General features: G+C 58.6%; 1 protein-coding gene across 5 annotated transcripts; it reads left to right on the plus strand.

Annotated features, from left to right (window-relative positions):
* On the plus strand, positions 1-26,438 carry GRK6 (G protein-coupled receptor kinase 6). Of its 5 annotated transcripts, none has more exons than XM_067535075.1 (16): positions 1-146; positions 8,900-8,995; positions 12,507-12,619; positions 13,001-13,078; positions 13,407-13,507; positions 15,012-15,104; positions 15,479-15,542; positions 16,241-16,381; positions 17,561-17,751; positions 18,250-18,287; positions 18,446-18,535; positions 19,713-19,921; positions 20,231-20,368; positions 20,637-20,774; positions 21,074-21,208; positions 23,627-26,438. In XM_067535075.1, the coding sequence occupies exons 1-16, from the start codon at positions 95-97 to the stop codon at positions 23,675-23,677; spliced, it is 1,728 nt and encodes a 575-aa protein (XP_067391176.1). In that variant the 5' UTR covers positions 1-94; the 3' UTR covers positions 23,678-26,438. The 5 variants fall into 5 exon arrangements, with proteins under 5 accessions (XP_067391176.1, XP_067391193.1, XP_067391185.1 ...); XM_067535092.1 differs by lacking the exon at positions 23,627-26,438 and adding an exon at positions 22,789-23,626; XM_067535084.1 differs by lacking the exon at positions 1-146 and adding an exon at positions 730-862.

A 26,438-nucleotide genomic window follows, 5' to 3' on the forward strand; every position in this document is an offset into this window, starting at 1 on the left:
GGCCGCGGGGCGGGGCGGGGCCGTGCGGCGGAGCCGGACTCCGGAGCCGGAGGCAGCGGGAGCCCGGCCGGGCAGGAGGCGCCGCCCCGGGCCCATGGAGCTGGAGAACATCGTCGCCAACACCGTGCTGCTCAAGGCGCGCGAAGGTGAGGCCGGGCCCGCCCCGCCCCGCCCGAGCCTGGCCCCGGCCCCGGCCCCGCGTCCGGACCGCGCCGGACCGCCGCACAGCCTGGCCCCGGGCGGGGACAGCCGGGGCCGAGCGGCGTGTGGGGCGCGGGGGATGGGCAGTGGGTAGGAAGGGGGCGGGGCGGGGCGGGGCGGGGGGATGAGGGCTGGGGGCAGGGCAGGGCAGGGTGCGGTGGGGGCACGGCACGGGCAGGGCAGGGTTGGGACAGGCCTTGTTAACAGCCCGAACACACGGGGCGCTGGGGGGTGGTAGGAAGGAGGGTGGGGCAGGGCGGGGCGGGGTGGGGGTGGTAGGAAGGAAGGGGGGTGGGGTGGGGTAGGAAGGAGGGTGGGGCGGGGCGGGGTGCATAGGGGGCAGGGGGCAGGGCAGGGACAGGCCTTGTTAACAGCCCGAACACACGGGGCGCTGGGGGGTGGTAGGAAGGAGGGTGGGGTGGGGCGGGGCGGGGCGGGGCGGGGTGGGGTGGGGGTGGTAGGAAGGAAGGAAGGGGGGTGGGGCAGGGCAGGGTGCATAGGGGGCAGGGCAGGGTTGGGACAGGCCTTGTTAACAGCCCGAACACACGGGGTGCTGGGGCTCGGCCAAGCCCCAGAGCGGGTCCAGGAGCTGCGATCTCCAAGGCGCGGCCGAGGCCCTGGGCGTGCGGCTGTGGCATGCGTGGGCGATGCCCTGGGGCTGGTGAGTGGCAGTGCTCAGTGGTGTACCAAGGGGGGGGCAGGCCCCTGGGCACCGGCCTGTGGGGGGGTGCCAGGCCAGCCCTTCACCAGCATGAGAGATGCAGGAGGCTCTGTGGGGCGCCCCTCAGCACCTCCCACCCCACATGTCGTGAAGGACCGGCCTGGCGCGCCCTCCACCCCCCAGGCTGGGTGGGTGAGGCTGCCGTGTCCGAGCCAGAACCAGGCTGCGGGGCTGGAGCAGTGGGTAAGCACCAGGCCAGCCCTTCACGACGGGCAGGGGGCACAGGAGGCTCTGAGAGGCACCCCTCAGCGCTTCCCCCTGTGCATCATGAGGGGCCGGCCCTGTCCAAGCCAGCGCTGGGCTGCGGGGTTGCAGCTGGAGAGGTGGGCGCTGTGTGGTGAGTAAGTGGGTGGGGGGGGGGTGGCAGAGCCAAGCCTGCATTTGCGCCCCCCTTCAGATACAGACCCCCTCTCCCCGGGGCACCTCGGGGTGGTGCCAGGATCCCTCCTGCCTTGTGTGGAGGGGGAGGGGGGTGAGACTTGGCTCCTGAGCACTGGATACCCTTGGTACGCCACTGGCAGTGCTTCTGCTGTAGGAAATGTATGGGGAGGACTAGGGGTCAGTGCCAGGGTTTCTGGTGGTGGAGGCAGTTGGGGGGCCTGAGTGGAGGAGGAAAGCAGAGTGGCTGGGCTGGGGGAAGCTCCTGTTGCACAAGAGAAACTCTACTGCCTGTGAGATGTTAAGCAGGAAGCTGAGACATAGCCACAAGCTTACATGGTTGGGACAGGCAGAGAGGGGGCATTTGAGGTGTCCGAAGAGAATCAGTTTGAGTTGGTTAAGGGGAATGGTGGGGGCTGTAGGGCTACACTGAGGTCAAGGGCATGCCTTGAAAGAAGCATCTTCGTTAGCAAAAAGAGGGTAATTGTGCTGAGGGACCTGAGTCATGGACCCCAAACCAGTCCGGGATGTCGAGGGGAAAACCCTTTCCCAAGGGTTGGTGAGAGGATGATGGTCAGTGCTGGGTTTGGGGTTTAGGGAGCTGGAGAAGGTACCAAAGGCAAAGGAATTGTTGCCAATGGAGATAACAGAGGAAGAAGGAGCTGTGTGTGAATGACAGGGGAGGGATGGAGTCTGGAGAACACGGGTTATCTTGGGTGTGGCTGAGCAGTGTCTAGTACAGTGCTCTCCAGCCTTTTCGAGTGAAAGCCCCACTCGTTAACACAAGAAAAACACGCCCCCCCAAGCCATAACACACACAGCCCCTATAAACACACACAACCATAATAATAATAATAATAAATGACTCTGAGCTGAGTAAGAAGCTAAGCCTACACTGGCGCAGCCACGGCCGCAGGCCCCGTGTGGCCCCGTCTCTTCCCATCCCTCATGGACTGAGGGTAATGGACGTGGGCTCTGGCGGGTTGGCCAGGGCTGCTCCCCTCCGGCCAGGCACCAGCCAATGAGGGGCTGGGGGCGGCTGATCCTCTGCTCTGGCCGGAGTGGAGTTTGGGGCTGCTGCTCCGCTCTGGCCTGTGCGGAGCTCGAGGGGCTATATGAGTAGTAGTAGTAGTAGTACTGAAGCTTCATGGATCCCCTGTAATCTTTGGTGCCCCCCCGAAGGAGGTCCTTGCGCCTCCCCCCCCCCCCCCCCAGTTTGGGAATCATTGGTCTGGTAGATTGGAGTGTACGTGGTTCAGCTGGTTGAGATTTCGGGAGACATGTGAAGCCCCCGAGTGTGGGTGTCAGCTTGGCGTTTGTTACCTGGGTTCGCAGCCTGGCATCCTCTTGGGTCCTTTGCTGTTGCTGGATGTCCAGGTCCGGTTAAGAGAACTTTTCATCACTTTTGCCTGGTAACTCTTCTGGAGCATGGGTAAGGGACTTAGCAGCAGGTATCTAAGTTTCCATCACCTCAGAATTGCGTCGCTGCAATGAACTGTACATGGGCCACATCTTCAAAGGACCCTGTTATCTTACGTTCAGCCCAAAGTCTACAGTGGGTCAACAGGGCTTTATTAAATCTGAGACAAGTGGAAATGTTTTACATCTTAAAATTCCAATGAAACAAGTTGTTTTAAACCAATAACCCTTCTCCAGCAGCGTGTGCCACCCAAACTCTGGAGCACTGAACTCCAGAGTGGGACTGACTCTCCTCACACCAGCTGAGCAAGATGCGTAAACGGTGTCCAGTTGTGAACAGACTTCTAGAGACTTTCCCTTCTGGTAACTCTGGATGCTGTTAGTAATACGCAAAGAGGTTTATGTACATCATATGATTTTTGATTGATAGTACCTCATCTGAGACCATCAGGAAATTGCACCTTATCCACCATGTAGGCTTTCCCAGCGGAAAAATCTCAGACTGGCTTTCTCTGGCCTGCACTGGCTAGCAGCTGATTTCGAGGGTTGTTTATGGCGTTGGCTTTGGCCTATAAAGCCCTGGCAAGTCAGGTCTTGCCTCCTTTAGAGACTGCCTTTCTCCTTGGATGGTTCACAGCGGCTGTGCTCACCTGAAGTGCACAAACTAACAGGCCCCTGGTTTAAGCAAGAGAAGCCTAGCACAGGGCACTCTTGGTGAAAAGTGCTTGACTCCTGACTTCCCTATCCTTGGCTTGCCAGGTCCTGGATCGGTGGCCTGTCTGTGTTCCCAGGATTCCCATTGGGGAGGCTTCTAGTTGGTGCTCTGCTTAGTTTGTCATTAGTTTTTGTAAGAGCCAGTAAAACATTATATCTAGATGCCTCGAATGTCTGGGGTGTAAAGGAAGGGCAAAATATTAGTTGGGGTGCTGGGGTAGAGGAAATGAATTTGATTGAAGTCCGTTTCAAAGAAGGAAGCCAGCTCCTTACGCTAGTTTTCCCTCGTCAGATGCACATGGAGAAGAGACCATATGAGCTGGAAGAGGGAGCAAGCCAGCACTCTTGGCAGCGCCCTCTCCAGTCCAAGCTTTCTAGCCCTATTAGCAGAGAGGCCTTTGGCACCGCAGCCCATTGGAAGCATGCGTCTGCTCAGTCGGCATTGCAGACTTCCTGCTCTAAGATGAAGATGCATCATCAGGAGACCCCTTTCTAACAGAACGTGTGAGGAGCCTTTCCCTTCCCCTTCACTGCCTGCAGGTGTTCTGCCCTGAGCAGCTCTGCCCAGGCCTGGCTGGTGGGCTGCGAATGGCTGGGACGCTGTGAGACAAGCCTGCAGGTCAGAGCTGAGCTCACAGCCGCTGAGGTGGGCTGCCAAGGAGAAGCAGCGGGGGCTGCTTTCCATAGGTCGAACCACTGCCTGATTCTGTACCTTTGCACTGCTGCCGTGTGCCAGCTGTATCTTGCTGGACACACTGAAACCGGCTATGCACTTCAATTCTGGGGCTGGGAGTCACCCTCCAGCTTGTCGGCCTTACCCGTATTTAGGATGGATCCCGATCTCAGTCTGTCTTCAGCTGTCACTGCGGGGACGCTCTCTTCAGCCATTAGATGCGCGATAGGGGCAGAAGCTACTCACTGAGGGTTGCTGTGAGAGGCGTTATTCGATTTCTTCTGATGTATTTTCAGTCCTGGAGGCCAGCTGGCCTTTGGTTTCTTCATCACAGGCTGAGATACTAGAGAGTCTGCTAGTGTACTGCTGGATGCTCCGATTCTGGATTGCTGCCTCGCATGCCCTGACATGGTTACCGAAGAAGAGGAGCAGTTAGGGCCTCATATCTATTGATGCAGAGAAAACCTCCTTAGCTAGAGCTAGAGAGGCGCTCGCCATGTATACGGCTAACAGGAACATGCAGAGTTCTAACAGTTAATGGAAACAGTTTGGAAAGGATAAAAACTCCTGCTTTGTGGGTTAAACTTGTTAGGGACAACTAGGGTGAGACCTACATGGTGAGTCGTTTACCTGCTGCTGGGTTTCTGGCAGCTTCCCTGAGGTGTCTGGGGTTGGCTGTCAGAGGCAGGATACTGGAGTAGCCAGACTTCAGGTCTATCTGTCCTGAAGATGCATGTGTTGCCAAAGATCAGCCTAGACCCTGGAATTTAGGTTCTGGACTTCTCGTATGTCATTCTTAACACTGAGGATTGTGGACTTCACTGATTGGGAGGCTGGTGAACTCTGCAGGGCTGGTGGGATAAACTTGTCCCTCCATGAAGCCCCAGAGCTTGGCGTCCAGTCTCGCACTCGGTAGGTGGGAGACTGACACACATCTACTTGCCTTTGTTCCTTACTGCTGATGTGCCAGGAACACAAGCCTCTCTAGGGTGTCTGCATCTCTGGGCAGCAGTTCCTCTGCTCAGCAAAGCCACTTATACGCAGTACTAGCTCTTGGCGGTTCCAGCCCTGCCTGTCCCAGAGGCTGCTGCAGTCCCAGTGGCAAAGGAGCAAAGCCTGGCTCTGCAGTCTCTTGGGCAAAAAGGTAGATTTCAGTCTGACAATCAAACTGTCTCCATCGTGGCCCTTCCCACCCCAGTGCTGACCCCAAACCTGCATAGCTCCAGGTTCCACTCCTTCGCTGACTCCCATAGCAACCAGGGGCCTCAGCCATCTGCAAAATGGAGCAAGCTCTGCCAGGTCCTGAGGCTGAATTCCAGGACTTCTGGGTTGGGTGGCAGGCTAGCAGCAATGGAGTTGTGTGAAATGTGGAGCTGGTTAGAGGTGCAAGTTAACTGTGAGGGTGATTAGCCATCGGAACAGCTCTCCTCTGGACCTGGTGAATTCGTTATCACGTGAAGCCATTAACTCAAGGCTGCTTGTCTTTCTAAAAGAGATCTAGCTGAGCCACGTTCCACTGAGCTCAACAGTGTCACATGTGGAGTGGAGAAGAATAATTCCCTCCACCTCAGGAGTAGGGGGTGACATTCCCTGGCCTCTGTTATGCAGGAGGTAAGACCAAGTGAACAGAAGCTGGCCCCTTCTGGATTCAAGTCTATGAAAAGGATTTGAGGATGAGGGTTTGGGGGTGTGGGAGAGGCAAGAGCCGAATAGCGACATCCTCAGGCTGCTTGAAAATCAGGCTTGGAGGTGGAAACCCCAGGGAAGGTAGAAGACTCCGGCCAGGTAATCCCAGAGCCAGGTGTGCCAAGGAGGTGGGAAAGGTAAATCCCTGCAGTGTAGGATTTAGATACAGGAGGATCCGGTGTTTGAAGGGAGAGGCTGTCAAAGCCTCCCCGACTCCAGGTGTGCCTGTTCCTGAGCTGACTGCCATGACCAGCTGATGTTTAGAGACCAGTCAGTTACTTGCACATGGAGGAATGGGGGAGCCGCGGCATCAGTTCTGGGCAACTGTCCAGCAAGGAGCTCAGCCGTCCTGGCAGCAACCTGCTATTAATGGTCCCTTTCCATGACCTTGGGTGCCATTAAACACCCCCCAAAGTTAATGTGCTGTACTCAGGCATTTACTGGAACCCTGGAAAGCACCAGTCCGGAGTTTACAGTACATAGGATCAGCGAGAGGCAGATACTGGGCTAGATGCTTGGCTGTGCCAGAGCCGCCGTTGGCACAGCTGGCATGCAGGAGCAGTAGGTGTCTATGCCATCTTTCCATATCCTCGTATCCTTGGGTCAAATGGCAAATCATCCCCTTGCAAGTGAGAACAGCCTGTGCTGACCAGGATTGCTAGAGCACCTTGTGTTCTGCTTCCAGCCCAGCCCTCCCTGGAACACCACTTGTACTAATGCAGATGGGGTGGGGTGGCGCTGCCCTACACCCGTGGAACAGCCCACTCCAGGGAATCCTCAGCTGCTGCCTGAAGACCACTGGAAGTTGCCTTTGCACTGCTGCAGCAGGGCCCAGGAGGCTGAGGAAGGGCCGAGGATCTGGCCCACTGAATGTAAAGATGTTCCCTATAATAGCAACCCCTCGACCAAACTAACTCCCGGTCACGCACCCAGGCTTGCCCCAAATGCCTCTGAGGAAAGGCCAGCATGCCTTGCAGCTCTGCTCATTCCAGCTTCGGGGTGGGGGGGAGCAGAGGGGGAGAAGAGCTCCTCCTGGAGAATGGCCTGTCCCTGGCTCCTTCCCTTCCAAGGTAGGGGGGCAATTGGCTGAAATGCTCAACTGCTGGTTGCTGTGAGAGGGCAGCCACAGCTCAGCCTGGGCAGCAGCAGCTGCTGGCTGTAGCTGAGGGGAGAACAGGGGGAACCAGTGCCATGCTGCTGTGCTTCCTTTTCTCAACAAACCACTCAAAGGAAACAAGAACTCTGCAGATCTTCCCCGTTCAGCCTGAGGTGGGGCTCTGGGTCTGCCCTTCATTAGACCCTTGGCATGGCGGGTGGGCTCTCCCTGCCTTTCTCCTCGTCACCCTTTGTCCCTCAGTCATGTCACAGCAGGCTGTAGCTGAGGAGGTGTCTGCTGCTGGCTCCTTCCCAGCCCTGCTTGCCCTGGGCCTTGAGTCACTTCCTTCCTGGGTTTGTACAGTTGCACAGCAGAGCTGCTCTTGTGGGGGGGGATGCAGGGCTGCTGCCTACAGAGCATGCAGCAAACTGGCACGAGCACCAGGTGCTCAGCTCCCTGGCTCCTGCATGCTGTTCTGGGGGCTGCTTGGAGTTCTGCTGGGTCCAAGCCCAAGTAGGGTGTGTAGCTGCTGGCTCATGCCTCTGTACCAGAGGCAGCGGTGTCTTATCTGGATGTTTGCCTCCCTGGAGCTTTCAGTGTTGGGCATTGGTTGGACCGTGTGACGTGAGCTTGGGGGAGCCATTTGCTTTCTGCCCCAGAGAAGGCAAGCTGATTTAACAGTTCTTCTGGCCATGGGCCGGCCTGAGCTGGAAGCACTTTGCCCTGCACTGTACCTGGGCATCTTCTGCTTCGAACCGTCCCTGCCACTGGGCTCTTTTCTGATTATGTCGTACGCGCCTGCCCCTGCCCTGCCCCTTTGTCCTGTCCAGATGCTCTCCTGTAGGCCCCCCGTGGGGGCTGTGAGGATGGGGGGGATGTGCACATTGTCCAGGATCAACACTAGGGATTGGCTCGTGTTTAACAGTTGTTGGCGTGCTGCTGCCAGCCGCTTTTATCAATCGCTGATAAATCAATCAGAATGAAACATCTTCCTTTTCCTGTCAGAGTCCCATTTCTGTGCTTGAGTCAGCTGGGTCTGGCGGAGGGCTTTAACACACCCCAAGAGAGTGAGATGCCTACAAGTGCACCTTGGCTGGTTGGGAGGAGAGGCAGCTGTGCTGTGGGTTCTTGAGTGGATGTCTCACCCTGCAGCATTTTAATACTGACCGTTTACATAAAATTGTGTATTGTATACACAGTATTTAGAGAGCTTCCCCATCCTGTCCCATGGCGCTGGGCAATTAACTGTTCTTAACAGCATTGATGCTTTCCAGACATTAACCAACCCTCCCTTGGAGGGAGAGCGTTCCCTTCTGCAGGTGGAGAGACTGAAGTGACTTGCCCAAGGCTGCCCACGGAGTCGGATGCAGAGCTGGGATTCGAGCAGAAGTTCTTGTTTCCCGGTCCCATGCGTGTTTTTCAGTAGCATTGCCTCCCTGCAGTGAACGTATTTAGCCTTGGAAGACTCTATGGCATGAAGCTCTTCAATTGTGCTAGGCAGGGAATCTGCAGCTGGGGATTTCATACTTTCACAGCACTGTGTAAATGTTCCTCTTCAGCAGGGGTTAGTGTCAGAGATGGGGGTCTGAGGACAGGCCTGGGAGCTAGGAACTTTAGCTGATACAGACTCTCTGTGGCCTTCCCCAGTCTATTCACCACTGTAAATGTAGATAACTCCTTTGAAATGCCTGGACAGAAGAGCTCGTTGGAGTGATTTATCTTTCTACAGGGGCATTTTCCTTTAGCAGCGAGGCAGGGTCTTGGGTTTTTGTCCTGCTATGCAGAGAGATAGAAGAAAGGCCCCACTGCCATCTAGATCTGCAGCCGGGGGCTAAGGCCCCCGAGGTACTTAGCCTAGTGACTGTTCCAGGCAGTGCATTCCCTGATTGCTCTTGGCTGGGAGTATCTGGGCAGGGAAATGATTCCTTCTCCCCAGCTCTCTGGGCTGACACTCTAGCTGGGTCTTGCTCATGGCTGATTCACTGTGATGTCTGTTCTGTGTCCCCTGCAGGCGGCGTGGGGAACAGGAAGGGCAAAAGTAAGAAATGGCGCCAGATGCTGCAGTTCCCGCACATCAGCCTGTGTGAAGATCTTCGACAAACACTTGGTGAGGAGTGTCTATTTGTTGGATGTTGTGTGCTGGCCCTTGCTCCGTTTGCTGGTGGATATGCACAGGTGGCTTCATTGGGGTGCCTCTTAGCTGCCTGGTGGGGAGTTGTTCATACACTGCCCTGCTAGCTCTGCCTAACTGCGTTTGTGAGTCTGATTGTGTCAAGGGAGAAATTAGGGGCACTGCCGTGTGTACGGAGCACAGATCTGCCACGCGGAAAGAGGGGGAAGGCTGGCAAATCATGCTTTCTTGATGCCCATTGGACACATCCAGCAAGGTCCTCCAGACCATTAGAGGTTCCCCAGAGACAGGAACTTTCTGTTTCGTGGAAACAGTGTCCATCAGGTACAGCTGCGTTCCAGGTGATTTTTCAGGGCAGCCCTTCACATAGATGAGAAGGTGGTTCCTGTGGCCAGGGTCCCGTGCACTCCCTGGCAGCCTGGGTCTAAATTCTTCACCGTGGTCCCTGGGGTTCTGGTGCAACAGCTTCATTTGGATCCTAGTGCAGCTTTTCAGTGACTTGCAGGTGAGCTGATGTTGTACGTTGTTTACGTCCGTGTATTTTATGCTGTCCCCGTGTTTTCAGCGCCTGACGTGCTTCAGGGTCTGGTACTGACATTGCAGAAGTGTATCACCAAGTCATGCAGGAAGCTGGAGGTTTTGGCAGTTGAGTAGGGGGCAGCTGGGGCTTTCGGCACCTGGGCTTGTTTGGGGCTGTGGGATAAACACTTCACAGCTGAATAGTAAGTAGTGAAATAGGCAAGTCACAGTTTGAGTTGTCATCCTTAGGTTTCAGTGTTAACAACCAGTCGAGATGAATGATGTAATTCACCTCCCTGAGCTATTGTTTCAGGCTGTCTGCAGACTTGGGCAGACGTCCCTGCATCAGGTCCATTCAGGTCACATTAGGAAGGTTTCTGTGTAACCAAGAGGTCTGTAAACTTGGGCCCTGATTCTGCACGGTCTGAGCCCGCTGGCTGTGGCTCCTTATCCCGAGTGCCAAGTCCCACCAGAATTTAGAGCAGGCCCCCTGTTGTTCTAACTTCGTCCCCTGTGCAAGCGTCTAGCTTCTGTTAGCTCAACTTCATCGTACCCTGTCTTGCCCTGCCTTGCCCTGCCTGACTCCCCTCCCCTGCCATTCCGCACAGCTCCCTGTCACTGGGGGCCACTGGTGAACTTCCAGCCAAATTCTCCTGTCTGCCTTTTTAAAGGAACGCTGAGGTTTCGGAGCAGTTCTGCCCCGTGGTTGCTGAGTGTGTGGCCCTGAGGATGGGAGTTGCATTAGTCTCTAGCCTGTTCCTGAGCCAGCCTAATGGTTGGCATTTCTGACCGCTGTGCTCGCTGAGCAGAGCTTTCCCTTCAGCTGGGCTCAGTGATGCGGAGACTGCACTCCGCAGGCATTGCACTGCATTTCAGCGGCTGTTGCGCTGCCCGGGTGTTCACTCTGTTCCTTTGTTCTCAGTCTGGTCTTTCCACTGTCCTCTGGCAGTTGCGTTCTGTTGCTTTGGGAGACCTGGTTCCTGTCCCCTGCTGGGTCTCTCCTCCTGCCCCCGCTACCCCTTTGCTGGCCTCCAGATGTGAGCTTTCCTGGCTGTAGATCTGCTGCAGGTAGAGATTCCTTCTCGTGTGCAGTTAAAGGGCTGAGGTACTGCTGCCCCTCTGGGGAGAGGTGAGGGGACCAGGCAGCTCATCTCCCTGATGGGGCAGCCTCTTTGTTTCCAGCAGGGGTACCTGTATTTTCCCTGATCACTAATGGCTTCAAGTCCAGGTGAGGGCATTCTTATCCCTCTTCCCCCCCCCCCCCTCCCGCAGGGTGGATAGGCCCCTCTCCATCACTGAGCTACACAATGCACTGCAGAAATGCAGTTCTCTGCCTGCACTGGCAATGCAAAGCCCTGCAGCAGCAGTGCCTGCGCAGCCCTGGGGCCGGTGGTGGCAGTGAGGAGTCTCTGACCTTGCAGGCTGCGAACCTTTCACCTTCCTCAAAGGAGTGAGCTCATTTCCCTCCGAGAAGGAAACAGTGCAGCTAGTGAGGCAGCAGTATGGCCCTCCCCTGGGCTGGTGCTGCTGTCTCTCCACTCCTGCACCACTCAGGAAGCCACAGCTTCCTCAGGAGAAACTGCTGTGTAGGGGAGGGGAACGCCCTACAGTACGCCTGCCACGTAGGAGGGCGGGGACCTGGCACCCTGGGAAGGAGCAGTGTGGGGTCCCCCATTCTGGGTAGGGCTGAATACAGTGCGGCATGCACGCTGCCCTCCGCCTTCGGGGCAGTGCGTTCCCACCAACAGCTCCTCCAGGTGCACTGCCCTTCCAGTGCCACCTGCAGCGGGAGGTTCCTGCTGTGCTGATAGGAGGGGGAATGGACCCCAAGGGCAAACAGAGCCCCCGTGGGCTGGGTAGAGAGAGGGCTCTAAAACATGAATGACTGATGAGCAACATTTCTAATGGGTCCTTCAGGAATTGGTTCTCAGTCCCCCACTCAGTGTTTTTGCCAATGAGCTGAAAGAAAATATAGTCATTATTGACTTAAAAAGAAATAAAGAAACAAAATACAGATGGCCCAAAGATTGATTGGGGGTGGTAAATAAAGAAGAGGACAGGTCACTGAGACAGAGTGACCTGGATTGCTTGGTAAGTGTATCATGAAAAATGTTTCATTATGGCCAGATGCAGAGTCCTACATCTAGGAGTGAAGAATGTAAACCATAGTTTATTCTGGAATGCAGTGACTCTGAAAAGGAGTTGGGGCACTGGGGGGGAAGCGATCTGCTAGATAACCAGCTGAACATTACGCCCCGTGTGATGCCATGGCTGAGAGCTAACATGGTGCTTGGATTTACAAGCAGGGAAATATCAAGCGGATGTAGAGAGGTGAATACAGTGTTAGTGAGACCGTTACTGGAATAGAGTCCAGTTCTGGTGTCTGAATTTTAAGAATTGTGTTGGAAAATTGAGGAAGGTTCATAGAAGAGATACAAGAACAATCTGAGGTCTGGAAAACCTGCTGTACAGGGAAGGGTTAAGGCATTGAATAGATTGAACTTACCAAAGAGAGAGTTGTGGTGTCTGGACCATGGACAAGCAAATATCTCCATGGGGAAAAGATTTTTGATAAGAGGGTTCTCTAATGTAGAAGATAGAGGCAGACCAAGATCCCATGGCTGTATATGGAAGCTATCCAAATTAAAGGAGAAAACAAGGCACAAACTTCTAACAATGAACGGAATTACCTGTTGGAACAGCTTTACCTCTCCGTCAGGTGGTGTCTGTGGCCAGGACGGGATGTCCTTTTTCTAAAGGCTACACGCTAGTTCAGCTGCACGTTATGGGCTCCATGGAGGAATCACAGGGTGCGATTCTTTGGTCTGTGTAAGCAGGAGGTCAGACTAGATTGTCTCAGTGGCCCCTACTGGCCTGATCTGTGAATTTCCACTGGCTGTAGCCGTGCTGGGTTTTGCTTCTCCCTATGTTTGAGGCAAGTGGCTGACTTCCTCCTTTGCATTTGCAGAGCGGGACTACCACAGCCTATGTGAGAAGCAGCCCATTGGGTGTCTGCTCTTCCGGCAGTTCTGCGAGACGCGGCCGGAACTGTCACGCTGTGTCAAGTTCTTGGATGCTGTGGTAAGCGCGGAGCTGTGTGAGAAATTCCTCCAGGGCACTGTGACCCATGTTGTGAGAGTCAGGGACCAAGAGCCCATAAATGCAGGGCTGAGTGTGCAGCAGACCTGACCACTTGGCCCGTCCTCCCCTACTTTTGCATGGTGATGCTCCTCCACTTCATGCTGCAGCATTTCCCTTGGGAAAGAATCTGTTGCCAGCTGTGCCCTGAGTTTGCATGAGCCCCGATGTGCCCTAACGGGAAGAGATCTGGACTTTCTCTGAGGAGTATTGTTGATGGCGGGCAGCTAATTCCTGTTCTGTGGCCGCTCCCTCTGCACACACTTCCTGCATGTCTCTATGCCCGGCAGGGGCTCTCCTAACAGCCTCATTTTCTCTGCACAGGCAGAGTATGAAGTGACTCCAGATGAGAAGCGGAAGGAGTGTGGGCAGCACCTGATTGACAGCTACCTAAATCCCCAGGTAAGTAAGTGAGCTGAGCTGAGCTGCTGACTGCATGGCTAAGAGGAACACTTGGGAAGCAGGTGGCTGCATTCGTATCCAGATGTTCCACAGCGTGCTGGGGGGAGAGCACCATCCACCCCAGTGCAGGGCGTCCCCTTAAGTCAGGGAGGAGGGAGCCAAGAGTCTCTCCACCACAGCTGGTAACAAATGTGCCTGAGCTCCAAGCGTCCCAGGGGACAGGCCGAGACCTGTGCTGGGTTCCTGCAGATTCCATGCCCCTCACCGGAGCCCAGGCAGGACCATGGGGCTAAGCCTCCTGTGCCTGACTCGGCCCCTTCTTTCCCAGAGCACAGATCATGTGCCTGAAGTCCCCATGCAGCTGGTGAGCGCTTGTTCTGAGAGGCTGGAGCAGGAGCCGAGCAAGGAGCTCTTCAAGGAATCAACCAAGTAAGTTGGGCTAGCGCTTACCCTGGAAATATTTATACTACACAATGTAATGGGCATCACAGGTGATGGGCTGAGTCCAGTGTGGCCATCACCATCTGCCCCTTGCAGGAGCAATTGGGGTGGCTCCTGGGATTGGAGAGGCTTGGTGGTAATGGGACTTGCAGATGCAGTGAGCAGGCTGTGTGGAGCCAGCACTGGTGGGGCCGGGGAGTGTGAGTGCAGGTGCAGGCCAGCGCTGCGTTTCTCTGCATTTCACGGGTCCCTGAAGGTGGCAAGGTGGTGCAGGAATCTCTGTTCTCTCGTGTTCTCCATCCTTCCTGCTGTTCGAGTCACCATCCTGAGTGGATCCTGCCCCAGCCAAACCCTTCAGGCTAGCTCCTACTGTCAGCCCTGAGCTTGCTGGGCTCCCTAGCCCATCTTTTGGGAGCTGTGATGTAGCTGAGATTGGGACAGACCAAGTGTCAAATGCTCTGTCTGCTCTGACGCTGTCTGCGTCTGGATGTGGCTGCTGTGGACACGTGGTGGCAACCATTACTCCAGGGAACGCCAAGAGGGGGTACACAGGGACCTGACACCTACTTGCTGGGGGTAACCACAGTGGGGGTGCCCGGAGTTCTGTCTCCCGTGGCTATGTAAAGGAAACTGTTAAGCAAGGCAGTCCGCCCCCTCTCTGTGCTCTCCAGGTTGGACGTGCTGCCTGGTTGAACCCTGGGTCAGCAGCAGGCGCTCCCCTGCCTTTGTGGAGCGTTCGCTCTGCGTGCGATAACCAGTGGGGTTGTGTGAACAAGGAGCCTCCAGTTTGGGCCCTACCCTCTCTTGGCAGTCCCTGGAAAGGGACGAGCCCGTCTGCTGCTACCTGGTGTGCATCTGCAGTCCAGATGCGGTCTGCAGGGCTCTTCACTCTGTGGGTTGGCCTTGTCACCGGCCCCGGGAGCCGCTAACTTTCAGACTGGCCTCCTGGGTGTCTTTTGTGCTGGCTTCACGTCTGAAATAGAGGTGCCCAGGACCCCGCTCTGATCTCCCTGCCTCAGCGGCTGATTACAGCGTCTGGGCGTGGGTCTCCTGCAGGAGGCGCCGCTGCTACTCACGCGTTCCGTCTTCCTCGTGTACACACGACAGCCAAGGCCTGGTCTACCGGGGCTGTGCGCGCATCCGAGCTCCGGGAGGCTGGCTCCCCCACAGGGCGGTGTCATCCCCAGGGTCAGCTCCCTCTCCCTACAAGTGGCTGCAGATCACTGAGTGTCAGTGCCAAAGGGGTGAGGATGGTGGGCACGGGCTCCCCTGGGAGTGGTGCTTGGGGCGGGCAATGCCTGACTGCCCTGCTCCGAGGGGGCTGGTCTCATTCTTCCTGGGTGCAGGTGTGGGGAAGGCTAGCTACTCCTCAGATCAGAGGCGTCTCGGCTGGGCCCGAGGCTGGGCTGGCGAGCTGCTCTGTCCTTAGGAAGCATTTACACCGTTCCTCCTCCCCAGGAGGCATCTCTGACTGGCTGCCCCTCTCTCCCAGGCTCATCCATGACTATCTGAGTGTGGCTCCCTTTGCCGATTACCTCGACAGCATCTACTATAACCGCTTCCTGCAGTGGAAATGGATGGAGAGGTACCTGTCCCTGCTTCTCTCGGGGGGTGCTGTACCCCACGCCTCTGGGGTGAGGGGTGCTGCCTGAAGGGGGCCTGCAGTCCCTTTCCTTGGGTTCTGGCCAGTGGGAGAAGATGTTCTGGTACCTCCCATGCAATGAAGGATGTTATCCTCAGCGCACACAGCCCTTTCCAGGCCTGGGAGCCCTGCTTTCCCTGATGGGAGGGGAGCCCTGCGGCTACAGAACCAGGGTTAGCCCCTGAGTTCCTGACTCCATCAGCTGGCGCAGGCTCGTCCCAGGCCAAGTGTGTCTGCTGTGCTGGGGTGAGTGGGGCACTTGTTACCTCCCTGCGCCGCCTCCCGTCTCACACCAGCCTCTTCTGCTCTGTTCACAGGCAGCCGGTGACCAAAACCACTTTCCGCCAGTATCGCGTGCTCGGGAAGGGAGGCTTTGGGGAGGTGAGTGACCTATTCGCTCTCCTGCCTTTGGCTGTGCGGGTGAGCTGGGCCTTGCTTGACCCAGTCCCGAGGAAAGCACCACTTGCTGGGTGCTCTCTGCTCTTGCTCTTGATCCTCTTCTCTGGGGCTGGGAGAGCTGCGAGTGGTGGTGAGGGAGGGGCTGGCATGGGGTGGGTTCAGGACAGGCAATGCTGGGGCAGAGTCATGTCATATCTCCCATCTTACAGATGGGGAAACTGAGGCACCCAGCTGGGATTCTCCCTGGGTCAGAGTCCGAGGCAGAGCCAGGATTAGAACACAGAACTTGCTTACGCCATTGGGTTACGCCTCTTTCTCGGGCTGCCACTGCCTCAAGCGCCCCCTCCATGTTGGCCAGTGGGCTGCAGGCCAAGTGCAGCAGGTGTCCGGGTTTGACTGGCACGTGCTCGCGGGGGTCAGGAGGAGTAGGTAACCACAGTGGGGTCAGAAGGGCAGGCCACGCTGAGGCAGTCATAGCTGAGATCAGAGACTAGCAGGCAAGGCACAGACGTGCAGAGCACACACCAGAGAAGGTGTGGATCTGGCGGCTTGCAGACCCAGCAGTGCATGCCATTAATGTTTGCAGTTTGCGTAGAGGTGGAGTTTAATCCCTCGGCCTGCGCCAGCTGGGTCCAGGGGCAGGGTTTAGCCTAAATGTTGAGCCTTCTGGCTTCCCCCAGGTGTGTGCGTGCCAGGTGCGAGCCACCGGGAAGATGTATGCCTGCAAGAAGCTGGAGAAGAAGCGGATCAAAAAGCGGAAGGGGGAGGCCATGGCCCTGAATGAGAAGCAGATCCTGGAAAAAGTGAACAGTAGGTTTGTAGTAAGTACATCGGAGCTGCTTTCACTTTGCACCGGGGCTGAGCGGCGGTGACCCACCTGTGGCCCAGGCTCTGCGCTGCATGGGGCCGCACACGGACCCTGTGAGAGTCCTAGTGCTGCGTTTCCCCAGGGGCCGGACTACCAACCCCAGCACAGGGCATGAGTTGGCTTGGCAGCAGTGCTCTGAGGAGGGAACAGGCCCTGCCCGGGGTGGGGGAGCCCAGAGGACCTGCTGATCTTCACCCCCCTGCTGTGGGCCCGGATAACCGAGGATTCAGCCGGGGCTATTGCTGCACGCGCAGCTTGCTGAATGGGGCGCAGTGATGGAGCGCTCCCCGCAGGCCGGATGTGTCACGGCGCCAGTCTGGGTATGCTCAGCCTTAAAACTTGTGAGCGTTCTGCACAGCCCAAAGGGCTGAAGTGTCCTGAGCTACAAGGCAAAGCTCGGACTATGCAGGCGGCAAGCTGCAGCCAGCCCCACCTCTGAACCGCGGCAGCTCAGCCGGGTGTACGGCAGGGATCTGCTGAGCAATCGGGCGCGTTCCTGTGCCGAAGGGAGCAGGCAGGAGCCTTGATGAGTGAGATGCAGGGTGTGGCAGCTGCTGCTTCCAGCTGTAGGGAGCCCTTGGCTACATGGCACTGAGCAGCGTGACAGTTCCCACCGGGGAGGTCTCTGGGACGAGGGGCCTTGTATGAAATGCTGCCACCCCAGCTGTGTCCTGTCCAGGGTCTTGCTCTCCCAGCTGGGCAGCAGCTTTCGTTCTGACCTCTTCCCTGGGGGCTGTCCGGCTCCTTCCACAGACAGTGCAGCCAGCTCCCATTCAGTGTGCAGTCAAGGGGGGATCTCCTGTGAGCTGGGGACCTGCCTGCCTGGGCCCACTAGCTACAGCCCCAGGGGAGACGGGTTTGAACGGCTTTCCTCTCTGCAGTGGCTGCCCTGGCTGGCTGAGGGCCATTGACAGGCCGAGAGCTTCACAGCTGGAAGGCAGGTGAAAAGTAGGTGGTGCACGAGCCCCCTCCCACTGTCGGATGGTGATGGGGTGTGAAGCAGCTCTGCCCTTGCCACCCAGCCAGCTGTGTCCAGGGCTGGCTGCCTGCCTGGGTGAGCGTGGGGCCTACCAGGGCCTCTGCATGGAGCAGCTCCATTGTCTTCTAACAGCTTTTCTGCCCTGTCTTGCAGGTGAGCTTAGCTTATGCATATGAGACTAAAGATGCCCTCTGTCTAGTACTGACCCTCATGAACGGAGGGGACCTCAAATTCCACATCTACCACATGGGTCAGGCTGGCTTTGAGGAGCCTCGGGCAGTGTTCTATGCAGCAGAGATCTGCTGTGGCCTGGAGGACCTGCACCGGGAGAGGATAGTGTACAGGTGAGAGAGCTTTCCCTGTGCGCCCAGGCAGGGCTCGGGGTCTGTACCATGTCATGCTGCTGCTCCAAGTTAGACACAGTTTGCCCTTTGCTGGGATGCTTCTTTCACTAGCTGCAAAGGCAGGAGGGCTCTGTGGCTCCAGCTAGTCCCCTCTCATCCTCCCCGAGTTCCCCTGGAGCCCAGGTTAGTGGGAGTGGGGAAGGCCTGAGAGGAAAGGATGTCTGCAAGCCTGCTCGGGATGGCTTTGGATGAGCTCTGTACAAGCAGAGGGAAGCAGCCCAGTAGCTTTTCACTTCCCCTCTTTCCATGAGGCTTGAAGTCCGAGCTGCCAAGGTGAAGAAGGGCTGGGCTGGGCTGTGACTGTAGGAATGGGAGGAGGACGGCTGAGCTCCTTGGAGCTGCTCTTTGCGCTGAGCGTCAGGCTGAGTCGCAGGCAGGGCCCCGGTGGTGGAGCTGCTGGAGGCCATGTCTAATGGAATCCACTCTCTCCCACTCTAGGGACTTGAAGCCAGAGAACATCTTGCTGGATGACCATGGTGAGTCGAGGGCTGCAGGTGGTAGAGGAGCCAGGAGTGTGACGCTGCTCTGGCCCTGTGCCTGGATGTGGGTGCCTCTCTCACTTCCTTGTGTGAATCGGCCGCTCTGTGCTCGCCGTCGGCTCCTGAACCCCTAATGCTGCTGTTTCCATATTCAGGTCACATCCGGATCTCGGATCTGGGGCTGGCGGTGCATGTGCCTGAAGGCCAGACAATCAAAGGCCGGGTGGGGACAGTTGGCTACATGGGTGAGTGTCTTGCACCTCTTACAGGTGTTTGACCAGAGGTCTGGGGGCTTCAAATAACCCGCTGCCCTGATTTCCATATTTGAAACCCTTTCAATTTGCATAATAGAAGCAGAGGGAAGCAGCTTGACAAAGCCCTGGCTGGGATGATTTAGTTGGGGCTGGTCCTGCTCTGAGCAGGAATCTCCTGAGGTCCCTCCCAACCCTCATTCTCTATGAATACCTCCCTCTTCCAAAGTTTGCTCTGCCCCCAACAATGTCCTTCCTGACCACAGAGACCCTGCCTAGAGTGTGGCCTCCAACCTGCCTGTGGCCAGAGAGATATGGCTAGGGTCACTGCCTGGGCAGTGCCACTCTGTTCATCACGCTGAGCTGCATCCTAGCCAGATCTCCATGGTTGTGGGTGGATGGGGGATATGCTTTTGAACTGTGTGTCTATGGATGGAGCTATGGAAGACCCTTGGAAAATCTTAGCAGTCCTTCAGGACTACATAACCGTAGGTACCTGGTGCTTCCCCCTCTCAGCTCCCCAGTGAAAACAGGCGACAGAAGTGGGGGTGCCCAGAGCTAGTGATCTACTGACAGATTTTAAGAGCACTGCTACCCTCAGCAGGGTGCACAGTGCAAGGGGTGGTGTGTGTGCTGACCAAAAACTAGACTGGAGACCTCAGAGCAGAACAGTGCGGGCTGGTTCTCCACCCCTACTAAAAGTGATGGTAACAACGCAGCAGTTGAGCAGTGGTGTGCAGCTAGGATATGCGGAGCACGCCGTCTGTCACAGGCTTCCTATGGCAAAGCCATGCCCAGGTGCTTGTCCCTGTGGCTGCACAGCTGCAGGGCTGGGTACGTCTCCTGCCATTTTTGACTAGTCAAAAAAATCATCCTTTTCCTGTAGCTGCTATTCACCTTTTCCAAGAGCCCGCCCAGACACAGGCATGCCGACCATGGTGCTCGTTCTGAGCCAGCCAGCTCCCAGCTGTGGCCCCTAGGGCTGACCTGATTGCGAAGAGGTGGAGGAGGCTAGAACCTGGCAGCTGGGAAGGAGCCCTTGCCCAGCTCTCCTGTCCATGCCGCTCCCAGCCCTTTCCTGACTGGGCTGGAGACATGCCCTCTGCCCAGGTGGGGTCGCTGTGCTGCGTTTGCATCCCTCATGTCACACTCGTTTCCCCACCCCCTGCAGCTCCTGAAGTAGTAAAGAACGAGCACTACACGTTCAGTCCGGACTGGTGGGCTCTGGGCTGCCTGGTCTACGAGATGATCGAGGGCCAGTCTCCCTTCCAGCAGCGGAAGAAGAAGATCAAGCGGGAGGAGGTGGAGCGGCTGGTGAAGGACGTACAGGAGGACTATTCGGAGAAGTTCTCGCCTGGCGCTCGCTCCCTCTGCACCATGGTACCAATGCCTGAATCTCCGCTTGCCCCTACAGATAGCAGAGAAGCGGTGTCCAGGCTTGCTGGCCTTGGGCTGCTCGCGTCGTCTTTTGTTCCAGCCAAGTCTTCTGGGGTGAGCTGGGTGGGGGCAGGGGGCTGCACCCTGGCACCCAAGAACAGGCATGCAGGGTGCGCTGCCTGGCTGGAGAGTCTGCACCTCTAAGGCCATTCAGAAACTCACCCTAGCCACAAAGTGTTGCTGTTCCAGTGTCTCATGCAGAAGGGTGCTGCCTTCTGCCTGCCGTTCTCACCCTGCTGTGCTGTGTTGCAGCTGCTGTGCAAAGACCCCATGGAGCGGCTGGGGTGTGGAGGGGCTGGAGCCCAGGAAGTGAAGGAGCACCCTCTTTTCAGACGTCTGAACTTCAAGAGGCTGCAAGCGGGCATGCTGGACCCCCCCTTCAAACCAGATGTAAGTGTCGCACCTGAGCAAATTGGGATCTCTGCTCCCACATCACCGATCCGCCCCATTTGCGAGGGTCTTATCCCAATCAGCCTGCTCCACACTCCCCAGGTGCCCCAGGGAGAGCAGCTGCGCCAGCCCTCAAAGCCGAGGAGTGCCGTGAGAATGAGCAGGACAGGGTGGGCAGGGAACTGCCTGGCAAACGTGGTTTGTTCTGGCTGACCCGTGGTACAGGCTCTGCTGCTTTGTGACTGCTGCCTCTGGGCATCTCTTCCAGCCCCAGGCCATCTACTGCAAGGACGTGCTGGACATCGAGCAGTTCTCCACGGTGAAGGGGGTGGAGCTGGAGCCCACAGACAATGACTTCTACCAGAAGTTTGCTACAGGGAGTGTGCCCATCCCTTGGCAGAACGAGGTAGGTGGGGCTCATGCACACAGGGTGGCTCCATGGGGGGGGGGGGGAGGGAGGCTGCCTCATCTAGCACAGGACTCCACTGGGCCCGGGTCTGGCCGTGGAGAAGGGGCCGGCAGAGCCCAGTGGCCCTGTTCCTCCAGGCAGTGACTCAGTGAAGGTTCCTGGCAGGCTCGTGCCAGGCGTGATCTGCCTTGAGCGAGGCGGGTGTGGGGCTTGTCAGCGGCGCTGCAGCTCTGGCTCCTGTCTGCTGGGGCAGGGGATGGGTGGCGCACTCTGCAGTCACCTCCTTCCTCTGCCAGATGATAGACACGGAGTGCTTCAAGGAGCTGAACGTCTTTAGCCTGGACGGCGCGGTGCCGCCTGACCTGGACTGGAAAGGACAGCCTTCTCCACAGCCAAAGAAGGGCCTGCTACAGCGCCTCTTCAGCAGACAGGTAATCCCAGCCCCACAGCTCCCTCAGCGTGCTGCGGGCCGCCACGACCCACTGACTGCAGGGAGACTGCCAGCACCCCCGACACCCCCACAGCTGAGCAGTCAGTGGCAGGAGCCAGACACGAGGGGGCGCCAGAGGAGCAGCGTCACATGCTCGCCAGCCCAGCCGGGGCTGAGTCTGGGGTGCCCTGGCCTGCGAGCCAGGTTCCCGCCTGTCTGGGGAGTCCTCAGCCTTGCCCTCCGGTCCTGTGTCGCGCGCTCCTTTCCCTGGATGCTCAGGGCTGCGGTTGATGGGGGTTTGTCCCCCTCAGGAGTTACCAGCCTGGCCTCCCCAGGCGAGCTGCTGCCCTGCAGAGATCTCTGTGGGGAGGGAGAAGTTGCTCCCCTGCAGACTCCATGGCCAGTACCTGATCTGTGGGCTCGTGACTGGGCTTTCATCTCCCAGGGGAGCTCCCAGGCAATGGGGATGAACTATTCTAGCAGCTGTGCAGCCCCCTCTCTTCTCTCCTGCGCCCCTTTCTTCCCATGGTTCCCACTTGATCCACATCCATCACCATCCCGCTGCCTGCCCTGGAAGGATCCCTGTCTGCAGGTGGAATGACCAGTCCCCTGCCCCGCCTGCTGCCCAAGCTGTTTGCCTGTAGACGTTGCAGCAGGAGTGGGGGGCCGTGCGTCCCGGGCACTCTGCAGAAGGGGGCAGTGGCGAAGGCTGAGAGCGGGCAGGGGAGTGGGCAAGGTGGCAAGCCTGGTGTTGGCCACTGGAGGCCATGGAACTGACACAGGAGAGGAGGCGGCTGGATATGGAGGAACAGAGCTAGGCAGGCCTGGGTGGTGGGGACAGACTGGAGGTGGGTGTTGTGGAGGGGCCGGGCGGGGGTGGCACGGTCAGAGCATGGCTGCGGTGGAGGGGCCGGGCAGGGGTGGCACGGTCAGAGCATGGCTGCGGTGGAGGGGCTGCGATGGATGCTGGGAAGGGAGTGTCGGTGATGGGGGTGGCAAGGGACTGGCCCAGGGAGGCTGGAGGGTTGGCTCTACTGTGTAGTTGGAGGGGCGCCTGGGGGGCTGAGGTGTGTGCCCCCATCGCAGGGGAAGGCCTTGGTCCCCTTGTGTGGGCTGCACAGACTCCTGAGTGTCGTCCTGCCAGGCTGAGTCCCCAGCACGAAGGGGGCTCCCCTGGCGCGGGCAGAGGCACCTGCTGCTGGGTGCAGGGCTCTGCGGGGATGGGGGCAGAGGCGCCGTGGGCTTGCACCCTGCACATTCTCTGGGGCGGAGCAGCCTCGGTTTGGATCCAAGGACTGGCCGCTGCCTCGGCTCCTGCCTGTGGCCTGAACACAAGTGCATGGCGGAGCAGCCTGGCCCGGACCCCTCTGCTGCGCCTGCTTCCCCTCGTCGCTCAGCATGGCTGTCCCTCCTCGGTGGTGTCAGTGGGAGCCTGCTGCCCCTCTCCTGGCTCAGAGACAGCTCTGGGGCGGGGACTGGGGCTGCGTGCGGCTCCCTGTCCCTGCGCGAGTCTGTCTGTGGCAGGGACCCTGCCCGGGTTTGACTTGCCGGCCTCTCATGCCACCTCTTTTCTCTTTCCAGAGGTGAGCAGTCCCTCTCCTGGCTGCTCTGCTCAGGGAAATACCTGGTGGCCTAGACTCACCTGCGGACATGGCAAGACCTGGGGAAGAGGAGTCTTGTCCTTCAGTGCCTAACTCCCACCCCCTCCACCCCAGCAGAGCAAATGCTGCTTGTGTCTCTTAATCCCCCTGGAGCCACTAACCTGCTTCCTGCACTCTCGCTGCCTCTGCCCAGTGTGCCACTGCTGTGCGCTGCGCCGAGCCGCGCCGAGCCAGCGCTTCCCTGCATTGCCACTGCCGCGGGCCCTGCTCCCAGGGAGGGACGGCAGGAAGCCGAAGGCCTCCTGTCAACCCGCCCCTTGGCCTGGGCTCTGAGTCTCCCCAGGGGCGGGGCAGGGTTTGCGAGGTGTGTAGGGAGAGCACAGGGTTGCTTGCGATAAGCTGTGACTGGCTGGGAGAGCTCCCTTGCCCAGCTGTCTGCTCTCTGTGCTGAGGGTGCTGCCGCCTGCGGCCCCTGGTGATCCGGGGGCCCTGTGCTGTGTGGGTACAGACGCTGCCTCAGCTGTGACCTGCCTGCTGCCTTCTGCGCCTTGATGGGTTTCAGGCTGGGGAAGCCCAGTGAGGTCCCACCTCAAGCCCCGGAGCTGGCAGTGTGGGACTGTTCCTCCACTCGTGGGCAGGCTCCCCGGGGAGGTGTCCTGCCTGGGCCACTCCCAGGGCCAGAGGTCTCTCCCCCCGGCCCCAGTACTGCTGTTCTCTCAAGGCGGGTGCCCCTCTGCTGAGGCAGCTGGGCGTGTTGTGTTGTAACCGTGCTCACCTCTGCTTGCTGTGCTCCTCTCTCGTTGCCCTTCTGGCTTCAGGACTGTTGTGGAAACTGCAGCGACAGTGAAGAGGAGCCCAGCCGGCTGTAGAGCCCAGCCTGTTCTCCGGCCCCTCCAGGCCCGGTCGTGCGGCGCCCGCCTGATGGACAAGGTGGCAGCGGTCCTGGCACCTGGGATTTGTTTACAGTTCTGCACATTTCTGTTTTGAGACGCTCGATGTACAGAGCCCGCCAGAAGGCTCTGGGCTGGCGGCAGCGAGCCCCGTGCTCCAGGGCCTCGCTGTGCTTGGGGAAAGCACACGTCTGGAAAGACGCTTGGGATTGCTCTTCTGCTGGTGCTGCTCCCCGACTGCCTTCTCAGCCCCGCTGCTGCCCTCCACTGGCAAGGGAGGGGTCCCCAGCGCAGGGCGGGAGCTGGCCGGAGCATGTTCAGTGACATTCCAGGGGCTGGCCAGTCCTGCCAGCCCCGGTGCGGCAGGGTTTGGTATATTTATGTGGGTCTGTCGGTATGTATGTATATATCCTGCCTAGGTTTCTAATTTCCTGGGGGAGGGAGTCCTTCGGCATTACCCCTCCCCTTCCCATGGACTGGGCACCCTGCTCCCCGGGGGGGACTGCGGTGCCAGCTTTGCCCTGGCCCTGTGGCCACTTCTGGCACCTTTAAGTTTCTAAAGCATCTTCCCTAGGACTCCCTGGAGTTGTTCCCAAGGCAGCATGTCCTCCCAGGGGCGTGTAGCTGCTGTGACCCTAGCCAGCACGGGCTGGCTGGGGAGTCCATTGTGTACACACACCCAGCCTTTGGGCGCAGGAAAGCACCCTGCCAAACCATTTACCACTAGCGAGCCCAGCCGTGGGACCCATTGCTAGTTCATTCCTGCTGGGCTCCTGTCCTTGCCCACTGCCTGCCGGCCCCTCTGCCGCAGCAGCCAGGATCCCCCCAGCTCTGCCACTGTCTGTGGTGAGGCAGGCTGTGACCCTTCCTGCACATCTGATCCCCAGATCCAGCTGCAAGCCAGGCCAGCGTCTGGCCTGGGAGGGAGGGTCTTTTTCTGCACGTGAGGTGGGCGAACCCTGGCACACGCCTGCCTGCTTTTCACCAGCTGCCCTGGATTCTGCTGAGCCAGCAGGGACAGTGGGGTGATGCTCTGCAGGAGCTGCACGAGGAGCCCAGCTCGCTGCCGCTAGCTCGTGGCAGCTGTCGGTGCCCAAGAAGTCTGTTACCTGGGCAGACTCCCTAGGAATGTCTCCATGCCCCCCAGGGAGCAGTGGGGCTGAGCCTGCTGTAAATGGAACAGTCCTTGCTCAGGACCAGCTGTCCAGGGAGCCGGGTCAGACACGCCTCCAGCACGCCGGGAGCAGCCTGGCTGCGCCACGCTCAGTCCCTGGGGGTGTGACACAGGCTGAGCATGTCACACGTTTTCCCCATGGGAATCTCTTCCATTAGGCAGCCTGCAGCACCTGGAAACCCTTGCCAGGGTCAGTGCAGCTCTTGTGCCTTCAGGGGAATCAAAGAGGGGCTCAGGTCTGAGCTGGAGCCTTGCATGGCCCAATGGGGCAACTTCAGCCCCTGGCCCTGCTCCTGGCTCTGTCCGTTTGCTTGTGTCCTGTTCCTAGCACTAGCAGGTCTCCCCCCGCGCCGGCCTGGCTGCTCCGGTCAGCCCTGTGCTATCGCTCGCTTGCATTGCACTGACGGTGGGAACGTTTCAATCATTTTTACCCGGTTTGTGGAGTGGAAGTTCTGTCATGTCTTGCTGCTGTGCAGAGGTGAATACAGTGAGCACAACCCGCTGCCCGGTGCCGCCTCGTCTCCCGTCGTCTCTGCCAAGCAGCCTCGGACAAAAGCCTGCTCCCTCCTGCTGGGGGAGAGCTGCCAGGCTGCCCAGGAGCTGCTTCTGGGCACGCAGAGGAGTGAATGGCCCTGGCCTCTCCTGGGCCGCGTGGCTCCTCTGCAGTGTGAATGCCGCGAGCCCTCCCCAGGCCCCCGCCTGCCAGGCACCTTCGTCTCCCTGCTGCACCCGTGCACGCCAGGAATCCTGCGTGTGGCTCTGCAGGTGAGGCCTGGCTCCCTTCCTGCCCCTCAGCACCCCACGCCAAGCTTGTGCATTGGGCAGTGCCCATCCCGCACTACATGGGCTGTGTCCCCCTTCTCCCTCAGGCTGTCGGAGCCAGTCTTCCACGGCTTGCCCCTCCCGTCACCTCGCGGTGGGCCTTTGGCTTGCTGTGGCAGGGCTCAGGCCGAAGCAGGTAGTGCTGGCCATGCTAAGGCAGGAATGGGGCTGATGGATGTAGCAGCTTTTGCTAGAGGAGGTGGGCTGGCTGCCCGGGGCTGTGGAGTCTAAGCACAGGGGCTGGGTTACCCTCCACTTTGAACAAGTACAGCAGCATGGGGCCTGCTCCAGCCTGGGGGAGCCTGGCTCTGCCCATGCTCGCTGGTCCCTGGGGCAGACCAAGGTCGGGCAGGACGGGTTTCTCCCTGGGAAGCCCATTCTGATAACCCCCATCCTGCCTACTGCTGGACTAGCAGGGGCAGGGCCCAGCTCCATCTGCACAGCAGGGCTGGCTCTGGGCTGGGACCAGGTGGCTGGGGCAATCCCGGAGCTGAGCAGAGGCCGCAGGGGTTCACACTCTGGCTGGGGGCTAGTCCCGCCTGGCTGATGTGGGACTTGCCTTTGCTGGAAACTGCAGGCAGCTCCTGCGGCAGACCCCGGCTGGCAGGGGCGTGGCTCCCGCAGCAGGGTTGGCTCTGGTTCCGAGCCCCTGTGGCAGCTCAGCGATAGCAGCCACCTCTGCTGTCCCGTTTGCTCCAGCCCCTCGCGGGGCCAGCTCTGCTGCCAGCCGCTGCAGCAGGACTT

The sequence above is a fragment of the Emydura macquarii genome, unplaced genomic scaffold, assembly GCF_026122565.2.
Source record: "Emydura macquarii macquarii isolate MOO-44397 ecotype Brisbane River unplaced genomic scaffold, CSIRO-AGI_Emac_v2 contig_378, whole genome shotgun sequence".
Classification (NCBI taxonomy): domain Eukaryota; kingdom Metazoa; phylum Chordata; order Testudines; family Chelidae; genus Emydura; species Emydura macquarii.

Bases quoted from the DNA above. Each gene is read 5' to 3' on its own strand.
- GRK6 (XM_067535075.1), top strand. From the start codon at position 95: ATGGAGCTGGAGAACATCGTCGCCAACACCGTGCTGCTCAAGGCGCGC. The intron at 147-8,899 runs GTGAGGCCGGGC...TGTCCCCTGCAG, and splicing joins GCTGCTCAAGGCGCGCGAAG to GCGGCGTGGGGAACAGGAAG. The intron at 15,105-15,478 runs GTACCTGTCCCT...CTCTGTTCACAG, and splicing joins CAGTGGAAATGGATGGAGAG to GCAGCCGGTGACCAAAACCA.